At 47.6% G+C, this 12,508-nt stretch overlaps 1 protein-coding gene across 3 annotated transcripts in view; it reads left to right on the top strand.

The window, feature by feature from the left end:
• The window catches only part of LOC119973828 (high mobility group protein HMGI-C-like), a 168,826-nt gene that overhangs the window by 17,986 nt on the left and 138,332 nt on the right, over positions 1 to 12,508 (top strand). For all 3 annotated transcript variants that reach the window (XM_038812282.1, XM_038812281.1, XM_038812280.1), the window contains exon 3: positions 2,771 to 2,821. In XM_038812282.1, coding sequence (XP_038668210.1) covers positions 2,771 to 2,821 — 51 coding nt within the window. The remainder of the gene's footprint in view (positions 1 to 2,770; positions 2,822 to 12,508) is intronic.

The raw sequence follows: 12,508 nt of genomic DNA, 5'->3' as shown, positions 1-12,508 counted from the left end.
ACTTCTACTAATCGTCTCGTGTGAATTGATGGTCACATCAAAGGGCAATTAGGGTGGGGCAGCAAATGCTGGGCCTTTTCAGCGATGCCCACCCATGAAAGAATAAAGAAAGACTCTTGATTGGAGTCCTTGGACAGGAGCTGATTGGAAGGCGTTGGGTGGGGTTAACAGTTGGGAATGGCATGTTATTGGGTTAATAATCCAGAGGTCTGGATTAATGATTAGGAGGCATAACTGTGGATTATTAGTTCAGCACTATCACCTCTGAGCTACTCAACACAGTCGCCAAATTACCATCCCGTTGCTGATTCCCTGGCCAGAATTCTACAACCCCGCCACGGTGTGTCACCCAGCAGCAGATCCACTGCGCCATTTAAATTACTGTTCACTTACTAATAATCTTTATTATTGTCACAAGTAAGATCACATTAACACCGCAATGAAATTACTGTGAAAATCCCCTGGTGGCCACATTCCGGCGCCTGGTCAGATACACAGAGGGAGAATTCAGAAAGTCCAATTCACCTAACAAGCACATCTTTCGGGACTTGTGGGAGGAAACCGGAGCACCCGGAGGAAACCCACGCAGACACGGGGAGAGCGTGCAGACTCCGCACAGCCAGTGACCCAAGCCGGGAATTGAACCCGTGTCCCTGGAGCTGTGAAGCAACAGTGCTAACCACCGTGCTACCGTGCCGCAGTGACCCAGGGATATAGCAGCAGTTTGAGAATCCCAATTCAATTTAAAATCATCTGCAAGTAAAAAATCTGAAGTCAGCAAACGTGTCCACGAAGCTGTCAGATTGTTTGATAAACCCAATCGGTCCCCTAATGCTCAGGAGGGAAGGAGCGTTGGCACCTTTACCTGTTCTGGTATCTGTATGACTGCACTGTCAGCCAATACCCAACTGTCACTCGAACGTGGCCTATCTAATCAATCAGTTCAGACCGATGGGCAGTAAGTGCTAATTGTTAAGAAAATGATTAAAACAAAACACGCACATAGGGGGGGTTTAGGTGGAGCTGTAGTAGTACTGTCACTGGGTTAGTAATCCAAAGACGGCGGCATGTTCCCCAGTGGTTAGCACTGGGACTACGGCGCTGAGGACCCGAGTTCGAATCCCGGCCCTGGGTCACTGTCCGTGTGGAGTTTGCACATTCTCCCCGTGTCTGCGTGGGTTTCACGCCCACAACCCAAAGATCTGCTGGTTAGGTGGATTGGCCACGCTAAATTGCCCCTTAATTAGAAAAAATGGGTACTCTAAACTTTCAAAAAAGTAATTCAGAGGCCCAGGTTAACGCTCTGGGGATGTGGACATGGGTTTGAATCTGAGGCAGCTGGTGGAAATCAAATTCAGTTAATATATCGGGAATATGAAGCTACTCTCAGTAATGGTGGCCATGAAGCCGCCATCGATTGTCATAAACACCCAGTAGCTGGTCCCAATTAAGTTTGAAATGCTGACTGACCATGTTATTAGGAGATACTTCATGACCAACTCCATCTGACCTGCCTTCCACCATTTCAGAGATGAGATCTGTTTTTATTCCTTTGCAAGCAATAAAATCATAGAATCCCTACGGTGCACAGAAAGAGGCCATTCAGCCCATCGAGTCTGCACCGACCCTTCGAAAGGCCAGCCTACCTGAGCCCATTCCTGCAACCCCACCCGAAGGGGCAATTTAGCACGGCCTAAGCTGCACATGGGAGGAAAGCAGAGCACCCAAGGGCAGGATTTTCCGTGCAACGCGCTGCGTGTTTCCCAGCAACAGAGGCGTCCCGCCATCGGTTGGTGGCGGGATCTCCTGGTCCCGCAGTTGTTAACAGCGTTTGCCGTTGAATTCACCTACTGCTGCTGGCAGACTGCAGCGGGGTGAGCCGTCGGCAGACCAGAACCACTGGCGTGATCTTCAGCTTAGATCCCTCTCCTCACTTTGATTTGGCTCTTTGGTATAAAAAAAACAAACAGATGCCTTTTCCTCCCTCCTCTCCTGAAGGCACTGACTCATGGTCGGGGACAGGCCTTCTTAGGTGGCTATTGCCTCGCCTGTTTGTAAGGTGTGGGCCTGAAGATATTAGGCTGTGTAGCAAGCGGATGACCCCAATAGGAAAAAATAGTCCAGACTAATATTCCTTTTTATTTCATACACCAAGTATGAACTCTTTTTTTTCAGAGAATTTGTAGTGCTGAAGGAGGCCATTCGGCCCATCAAGTCTGCACCGGCTCTTGGAAAGAGCACCCAACACAAGCCCACACTTCCACCCTATCCCCATAACCCAGTAAACCCACCCAACACTCAGGGCAATTTTGGACACTAAGGGGCAATTTAGCATGGCCAATCCACCTAACCTGCACGCCTTTGGACTGTGGGAGGAAACTGGAGCACCCGGAGGAAACCCACTGATGTTCCATTTTAGAGTGTACAAGATCAGTTCAGACCAGTATTCCGATTTCTTTGTTTTTACTGTTTTTACGCTTTGAGACCAGACCTGTCCTCACCCGAACATTCAAACCTTGTATCACACTGCCCGCTGCCTGCTTTCACTAACTCAGCCAGGGGTAGAAACTGTGTCCTCAGATATTCCGGCAATGGGTAGCAATCATGGATAATGTTGTACCTTGCACCAATTGAGCCAAAAAAAATGACAGCGGTCACAAGCTCACTGACTGGGATAAACGTACGTGAACATTCATAATGTTCCTGATTAATTGAACCCCTTGCTAATTTGGGTGTCCTGACTCCCTCCTGTCTCTCTCCGCCAATACAGAAAGCAGAGCCACCCAGAGTGAAGCGGCCGCGCGGCAGACCAAGAAAATGGGTGAGTAACAGGATGAAAATGATTTCCCCGTGGTCACGTACTTTTACACTGCGGTCGGTCACTGGGAAAGCAATGACCAACAGTTTCTGATTCGACAGCATCGCGCTCCTCGATTTCGTTGACAAGTGCAGACAAATAATTGGAAAGCGAAAGTGAAATTAGGAGCAGTTCAGAGGAAGTTTCAATTACTGACTCTTCGGATGAAGGTCTTACCTTATGAGGGAATGTTGAGCTTTCTGGGCTTATACCCGCTGGAGTTTAGAAGAAAGAGAGGTGGTCTTATTGAAACGTACAAGATTCTGAGGGGTCTTGGCAGGGTGGACGCAGAGAGGATGTTTCGCCTCGTGGGGTAATCTAGAACTAGGGGACAAAGTTTAAAAATTAGGGGTCTTACATTTAAGACGGAGATGAGGAGATGTTTTCTCTCTCTCTCTCTCTCTCTCTCAGAGGGTCATTAGTCTGTGTAATTCTCGAAGCCAGTGGGCAGTGGAGGCTGCGTCGTTGAATATATATATATATACGGCCGAGTTACACATTTTGTGGATCGGCAAGGGAGTAAAGGATTATGGGGGAGACAGACAGAAAAATGGAGCTGAGGCCAGCCATGATATTATCAAATGGCTCAAGGGGCAGAATGGGCCCACTCCTGCTCCTAACTTAGCTGTTCTTCTTTACGTATGGTCAGCACAGTAGTTAGCATTGCTGTCTCACAGCTCCAGGGTCCCGGGTTCGATTCCGGCCTCGGGTGACTGTGTGGAGTTTGTGCATTCTCCCTGTGTCCGCGTGAGTTTCCTACAGGTGATCCGGTTTCCTACTACAGTCGAAACATGTGCAGATTAGGCGGATTGGCCATGCTAAGTTGCCCCTTAGTGTCCAAAAGGTTAGGTGAGGTTATGGAGAGAGGGCCTAGTTAGGGAGCTCTTTCAGAGGGTCAGTGCAGACTCGATGGGCCGAACGGCCTCCTTCTGCACTGTAGGAATTCTAAGTCAGTAAGAAGGAGACCCATGTTTTCATTGAATCTTGCAGCACAGAGCGAAGTCATTTGGATCATCGAGCTCATGCTTACGGTGGTTTTCCTCTGCTTCTGGGTGCTGCTTTTGGCTGCCTAAGTCCACGGTGCTGTCCGAGGCATGGAGTGCGCTGTTGTATCTTGTCGGAAATAAACAGGGGGATAGGGATGGTGGAGTACTTCACTGAACCAACAGCACACTTATTCGAAACGATCTGGAAACTGCTGTGTTGTAAAATATCAATCACCTCAAGAGATTATAGTCCCAGACATTTGATCAGCGATCAGACAACATTGTATGTCTGACAGAGCTTTTTACACTGTCTGTTAAAATGGTTGGGCATTGTGTTTTCCTCTCCCTTCTGCAACTGAACTAGGTACCAATCTCTGTAGCTCAGCTCAAACCTACTGGCTCGCACAGAAATACCACTGCTATTGAGTATGAATGCAGCGGATCCTGCCCCCTGACCAGATCTTACCTGAGTAATGAGCCTCGACCCATTTTGTTACTCACCTTCCCCGTGGGAGCAGAGACAGCTGGGCCTGTGAGTGACACCTCTATTGGCGCAGCGGGCTGAGTTTGATGAACAACCCAGCCGCAACATCACAGGGAAATGTTAAGTTCATTGGCTGGTGAGGAGATGCGATTAGGAATTGTGTTCAAATCACTTTAATTAGAAAAATGGATCATTCATAAAGAGGTCGCTCCGTGAATTTCAGTACGGAGCACAAGCAGCAGGGAAGTAAGGTTACATCAGGTGAAAGTGAAATGAGGTAACTTAATGAACGAAGTAAGATGAGGTAAGAGAGCAGAACCAGGAGGAAAAAAAGAGTGCGAGAAAGAGCGAGACTGAGAGTAGAGTTTTATCTTGGAGTTTGGAGCTCCTGAGATGACATCAGGATTTAAACGCAAGAAAAGTGGAAGCAGCTGGCTGGGTGAGTACGGCTGGGTAAGTATTTACTACTTATATCGCTTATAGTTCGTGAGGTCTATATTTTGAAGTCTGCAGCTTGTAAGGGCTATATTCTGCAGTAGCAAGGATCAGGGATGAAGGTTCCTAGAGTAATTGATATTATTTGATTTTAATTATCTTCCAAAACATTTAATTTAAACGACACATCATGACTGGAGAGCTCAAAATCATGGTGTGCTCCTCCTGTTCTATGTGGGAAGTCAGAAACATTTCCAGTGCCCAGGGACGGTATGTGTGCAGGAGGTGTCTCCAGCTGCAGCTCATGTAAGCCCAATTTTGGGGCCACTGCAGAGCACACGCGAGGCAGAGAATATCCTGAATAGCAAATGTAGGGAGGTGGTCACGGCAGGCTAAGAGTCCACAGGCAGGAAGGGAATGAGTGAGCACCAGGCAGAGCAAGAGGACTAGGCATGCAGTGGAAGTATCTCCTGTGTGTCATCCCCTGCAAAAAATATACAACGCTTTGGATACTGTGGGGGAATGGCCTCTCGGGGAAAGCAGCAACAGCCAAATCTGTTGTACCACAGTTAGCTCTACTGTACAGGGAAGTAGTAAAACATGTGGGAATACAATAGTTACAGGAGATTAAACTGTAAAATGTTTCTGTGGCCGCAAAAGAGACTTCAGGATGGTTTGTTGCCTCCCTGGTGCTAGGGTCAATGATGTCTCAGAGCGGCTACAGGACATTCTGGAGGGGGAGGGTAAATAGCCAGTGACCGTGGTACTCATTGGTGCACTTTGTGGTTCTGTTAGCCGTGAGTGCAAATCCCATTATGACGACCAAATCTCATGAGAGGGCCAGAGCGGGATTTGGGCAGGCGAGATCTCGGTTTGAGATCTTCCCCAGCCCCAGAAAGGGAGTGAACCTTAAATATAATTAAACGGCTTTACACTGTAGCGCCCAGCCCCACAAAAAACAGTTGTGGTGGCCATGTTGGTGCTGTCAGGGGGCACTGAGGTGGGCACTGCCAGGGGTAACCCTCCTCCACTGGGGGAGGGTACCTCCCCTTATGTTTAATAGGAGGAGAAAGAGGCATACAAATTAGCCAGAAGAAGGACAAGACCTGAGGATTGGGAGTAGTTTAGAATTCTGCAAAGGAAGAAAAAGGAGATGATTAAGAAGGAGAAATTAGAGTACGAGAGTAAGCTTGCAGAGACAAATAAATGGCTGAGCAACTAAATACATACTTTGGCTTCACAAATGAGGACACAAATAAGGTACCAGAAATGTTGGGGTACGCAGGGTTTTGTGAGAGGGAGGAACTGAAGGAGATCAATATTAGTAGAGACATAGTGTTGGAGAGGTTGATGGGATTGAAGGCTGATAAATCCCCAGAGCCTGATAATCTACATCCCAGAGTACTTCAGGAAGTGGTCCTAGAAATAGTGGATGCATTGGTGGTCACCTTCCAATATTCTATAGATTCCGGAACAGTTCCTACAGATTGGAGGGTGGCTAAAGTAGCCACATTTGTTAAAAAGGGAGATAAAAAGAAAACGGGGCCCAATCTAACCAGAGCGAGCTTCTTTAGCCTCGTGCTTCCCAGCACTCACAGCACCAAGAAACATCCCACTATCTAACACCCATCTGGTTGGATAGCGGGGAACATGCGCCCGAGGCCGTACTCAGTTTTCTACACTCAGAGTTCCTGTGAACGACGCTGTTCCGTGTGGCAAAAGATCAGGACACCATTGTTAAATTCTGTCCCGATCTCGCAAGCTCCCAACACGACCCTGACCCCCCCCCCCCCCACAAACCCCAACTCACAATAGGTGGGTCCCCAACCCCCCCCCCCCCCCCCCCCCTCTTGCAATACCCCACATCTGCACAGTGCATCCCCCAGCCCATTCACCGGCACGTGAAAAATGCATGCTTGGCAACTTGGCACTGCCAGCCTCGCACCTTGGGCAGCACCCCTGTCAGCTGGCAGTGCCACTTGGGCACCTTTGCAATGCCAGGCTGCTCAGGTGGCACCAACAGTGCAAGGATGCCACCTGCCCAGAGGGCAAGCACCTGGGCGCCGCCAATCCCCTGGGAGCCTCCAATCCCCTGGGAGACCCCCATGAAATATGAAATATGAAATAAGTGCTATTCCATCTGATCCCCATTTGTGGGAACCAGTACTGACCAGCGCTCGCCCGAGGTGTCCGAGGTGAAGGGGATAGATCCCAACACCTTGATTACCTTGGCTATCAGAGTGAGACTAGGCTGTCTTGCTCTAATCTGCAAATTTACCAAAATGTGATCCCGCCCACAATGGGTGGGCTTCACCCATCTCGCGAGATCGCGTTAGATTTCACGAGGCAAAGCAGGATCCAGGAGCGGGTGTCTCCCGTAAATTACTGCCTGCATTTCGCCGTAGCACGCTGGTTTTCAGACGCAGCATGGCCTGTAGATCGCACCTTGTATGTTTTCGAGAAGGAGTTATATACATATATATATATATATCTTGGGTTAAACAGATCAAAGGATGTGGGGGGGAAAGGAACAGGTTAATGAGTTGGATGATCAACCATGATCATAATGAATGGCGGAGCAGGCTCGAAGGGCCAAATGGCCTCCTCCTGTTCCTATTTTCAATGTTTCTAAGTTACTCTAACAATGATTTCTGGGCATCACTTGACTTGTGGTGACTGAAGTCACATATGTAGTTGTCTATTTAATCTAGATGGACATTTTCTTTATTTTGGTGACCAAGAATGTTTGTAACTGAGTATAAGTATTTGGCTAATAGAGACTTTCTTCGGCTAATGGAGATTGGGTTGGCTTAACCAGAACTGTGTTGGCTGTATCGAGACTGTATTGGCTTAATCAAGACTATGTTTTGATTAGCCTGGAAGGTATTGGTTTAATTGGGACTGTGTTGGGTTATTGAGAACTAAGTTATCAGGAAAATCTGAAGTTGGGCTTGTTGATCCTGAAAGAGATGATGGGGCGTGCAAGATCATAAAACGAGTATCTAAAATTAAACTCAAACACGAGTGCAAGACCGAAGAGTCACCTTGTTCCTCATCTGCCATTCCAACAGTCACATGATACAGTAAGTTTGTCGAGGAAGGAATGAACCTTTTGGTACCTGATTGGAATATGTAGGCCTGATTGTTCATTGTGGGTGGAATCTTCCGGATCCCTTGGAAATGGAAACACTTAGAAAGCAGTGCATTGGGTGAGCTGCCCAACACGTTCTTACCTCTGGGCGATGGAGTGACAGGTAGGCAATTAGGCCCAATAAGCGGGAGGTGATATCATCAAGATCTTCCCAAAAGCAAATGGGCTGCCTCCCCAACTGAGGCTAGAACATGGCAGGTAACTGAAGGTTGGCCAGAGGTACCCTCCACCCACCCCACCAAGACGAGGACCCACAGCCGCCGCTGCAAGCCATCCTGTGGAGAGGTGTCTCACTCGGCCCGTCAGCTGTGGCCATGTGCAATTTCAGAACTGTTCAGAATGCTGCAGAGGGTACCTCCATTTTGAGACGCCCTCGTAATCTAAGTCTCCTACCTGGCTCAGTAGTGGCCACCTCTCCCAGTGGGTGATGTGTTATCTGAGTTGGTCTAACATCGACTGCAACTGGATGCAGTGAAACTAGAAACAGGCTTCCGACACAGGAGATGGTCCAACACTGTTTTATTGAACTTGCTGATTGCTGTACATAATCTGCCGTGGGTTGACACTCTATTAACCTAACTGGTAACCTCCTACTGGCTTGACCAGACTGGCTCTCTACCACATGGAGATGATGCTCACTGGCTTGTGCACTCTAACTATCTCAGTAGCTGTATCCTGTGAGAGAGAGAGAGTCTTAATGCCCTGTGGGCTTTTTAGTGGTGGTGTCCTGTCTGGTGGTTGGTTGTTCTGTGTCGTGTGTGTTCATTGGTTATCCTGTGTGTCAATCACTGCCTGTCTGCATCTCATTATATACATGAGTGGATATTAGGACAATGGGCCTCCCAAGTTGGAAACCCGCTTTCCGTCCTTAATTGGGCAGTGAGTGTGGATGCAGCCTCCGAAATGACCTGCAAGATCCCGCCTCTGTGCGGCCGGCAACGTCACCTGAAGGTGGAAAAATCTCAAAGACAGTAAGATTCTGCTTGCCGTATCACAGTTTAACTATCTTGGTATTCAGTGATTAGCCGCACTGCATTTGGGCCCTCAATTGCTCAGTTGGTCGCACTCTTGCTTCAAGGCCAAAAAGCCCAGGTCCAAAGCTTGCTCCAAGACTTGCTTGCCACAGCCGTAGAATTCACATGGGTTGAAGCAGATTGTCCTTCATCAGTCTGCATAATTCCTCCCAACACTTCACACCATCCTCCAAAGGAGAAAAGAAGAAGGAAAATGTTCAAAACAAACAAGTTGTGCATTTTTCTTGGCTGAGTCTCAGGTCTCCATTGTTGTTCACGTGAATTAGCGACCTTTCGATTAGATTCCAACCTGTAACTACTCCCAGGTATCCATTATTCCAATATTCATGTGCATATGAATATATTTTTTTAAATTTATTTTTATCATCTTTATTGTCACAAGTAGGGTTACATTAACACTGCAATGAAGTTACTGTGAAAAGCCCCTCGTCGTCACATTTTGGTGCCTGTCCCAGTACACAGAGGGAGAATTCAGAATGGCCAATTCACCTCACAAGCACGTCTTTCAGGACTTGTTGTGGGATGAAACCGGAGCGCCCGGGGGAAACCCACACAGACACGGAGAGAACGTGCAGACTCTGCACAGACAGTGACCCAAGCTGGGAATCGAACCTGGAACCCTGGCGCTGTGAAGCAACAGCGCTAACCACTGTGCTACTGTGCGTTTTCATTCATGGGATGTGGGCGTCGCTGGTGAGGCCAGCATTTATTGTCCAATCCTAATTCCCCTTGCACTGAGGGGCTGTGAAGAGTCAACCACATTGCTGTGGGTCTAGAGTCACATATCGACCAGACCAGGTAAAGACGGCAGATTTCCTCCCCTGAAGGTGAACCAGATGGGTTTTAATAATAATAATAATAATAATCTTTATTAGTGTCACACGTTGGCTTACATTAACACAGCAATGAATTTACTGTGAAAATCCCCAACAATCGACAATGATTTCATGGCCATCATGTTTAGCTCACTCACTGGTTTAGCTCACTGGGCTAAATCGCTGGCTTTTAAAGCAGGCCAGCAGCACGGTTCGATTCCCGTACCAGCCTCCCCGGAAAGGCGCCGGAATGTGGCGACTAGGGGCTTTTCACAGTAACTTCATTGAAGCCTACTCGTGACAATAAGCCATTTTCATTTCATGTGACCTACAATTCCAGATTCTTATTGAATTCAAATTTCACCATCTGCTGTGGTGGGATTCGAACCTGGGTGGAACCGTCTGATTCTCTGGATTAGATTATCACCTGTCACTCATGCCCAGGAGTCAGATTGCTGCACAATCTTTCGATAATATTTGAGTCCCCCCCCCGTGTACATATTGAACTTCCAACCTGCAGGCCCAACGTAACCAACCTTTCCTACACACGGAGAATGGTCTGGAGGTCAGAGGTGCCCCATCGGAAAGGAAAACTAGGCTGACACAGCTCTTTGAAGTGATTCTCCCCTGGGAACCCAAACACCCAATTCGCTGAACAGATGGGAATAAGGCAAGTTTATTGGGAATATTTGATGTGTTTTTAATTAATGCTAAGAGGTGCGCTGAACGCAATGTTGCGGATACTGAGGGCAGTAATTGGTGTGCATTGGAATGCAATTAAAACATCACAACAACTTCCCCCGTAAATAAATGTAATTTATTTTTTACAAGCAGTGTTTTCTGACATTTATTGTGTAGCAGCAGGTAGTGTGCTTCCAATTAGCCCCGCTGAAGCTTTTAACAAGTTGGTGGAGCGCCATTTTAAACATGAGAAATACCCAGTCATTTTTGGGCGAGAGATTTGCATTAATGCGAGAGGGAAGTGAATTTGATGTCGGATGAACCCTTTTCTTTAATTCGTCATTTACGGAATGGCTGGGCCAGCATTTATTGCCCATCCTTAATTGCCCTTCAGAAGGTGGTGGTGAGCTGCCTTCTCGAACCGCTGTCGTCCATGCGGGGTAGGTGTGCTGTGAGGGATGGAATCCCAGGATTGTGACCCAGCGACAGTGAACGAACAGGGAAGTATTTCCAAGTCAGGATTGTGAGTGACTTGGAGGGGAACTCGCAGGTGGTGGTGTTCCCAGGTATCTGTTGACCTTGTCCTTCTAGATGGCAGCGGTTATGGGTTTGGGAGGTGCTGCCTGAGGAGCCTTGGTGAGTTCCTGCAGATTGAAGATGGTACACACGGCTGCCACTGTTTGGCAGCGGTGGAGGGGATCAATGTTTGTGGAAGGGGCTGTTGTGTTGACCAACTCTAGTTGGGCATATTCCAGGAGATGGAGGTAAAAGCGACGCCATGGAAAGCCAATGCTGTGGCTCAAGCAGGTTCCAAGGGAGCACGAGAGAGGAGAACAACCCAGCTTTAATTAGGCAAACAAGTTGAATTTGCCTCGAGGATGAATATGGTTAAAGTTGAGAGGGAAAACAGTTTAATCTTCCAGTGCTCAATGCAAGATCTGACACCATTGTTTCCAACAGGGAGATCAGAAGCTGGCAAATGTTAGGAGAAAATACTTTATTTTTTTTCCTCTCCCTCTGATTTTATTTTAAAGAAATGAAGCAACCTGTAGTTCCACTCGCACCCATCCCATTCAGGCGAACAATAGAACATTACAGCGCAGTACAGGCCCTTCGGCCCTCGATGTTGCACCGACCTGTGAAACCCATCTAAAGCCCATCTACACTATTCCCTTATCGTCCATATGCTTATCCAATGACCATTTAAATGCCCTTGGCCTTGGGAACCAATACGTATGCATCCAAAATAGCCTTTTTTACGTCACCATAATCCTTAGACAGGGAAGCATAAACTTCCTGTGCCCGCCCCAACAATTTACTCTTGTCCTTCTAGGCTGTACATGTCATTATGTGAATGATGCTATTGAAGGAACCTTAGCACGTTGCTGCATTGCAGCTTGTAAGTGGTACACACTGCTGCCGCTATGCATCGGTGGCAGAGGTAGTGAATGTTTAAGATTCTTGATGGGTATGTACGCAGGCTACCCAATCCTCCTCCAACTCTATTGACTAGATCATAAAATTTACAGTGCAGAAGGAGGCCATTCAGCCCATCGAGTCTGCCCCATCCCTTGGAAAGAGTACCCCACCGAAGCCCACACCTCCACCCTATCCCCGTAACCCAGTAACTCCACCTAACCTTTTTGGACACTAAGGGCAATTAAAAAAAATATTTTTTTTTAATTCTCCTTTTTCACATTTTCTCCCAACTTTACACCCACCAACAACAAACAATAATCAGTAACAAAAATGTCAATCCCCATATCAATAACAACGATCCAACCAAACCCCAAACATTAGCCCGCATGTTCACACAAACAAACAACAAAAAGGAATCAGGAATCTCCCATAGTCACCATCAACACACACTGCCCCCCCTCCCCCCAACCCTCCCACCCAACCCCCTAACTAATGTTCGATGTTATCCAGTTCTTGAAAGTGCATGATGAATAATGCCCATGAACTGTAGAACCCCTCCGTCTTTCCCCTCAGTTCAAACTTAACCTTCTCAAGAGTCAAGAATTCCAACAAGTCCCCCCGCCCCCACCACGCCGGGGCACAGGGG

The sequence above is a fragment of the Scyliorhinus canicula genome, chromosome 11 (genome assembly GCF_902713615.1).
Source record: "Scyliorhinus canicula chromosome 11, sScyCan1.1, whole genome shotgun sequence".
Taxonomy (NCBI): Eukaryota; Metazoa; Chordata; class Chondrichthyes; order Carcharhiniformes; family Scyliorhinidae; genus Scyliorhinus; species Scyliorhinus canicula.
The sequence above is the reverse complement of the archived record's forward strand: the minus strand, read 5'-3'. Positions and strand labels throughout refer to the sequence as shown.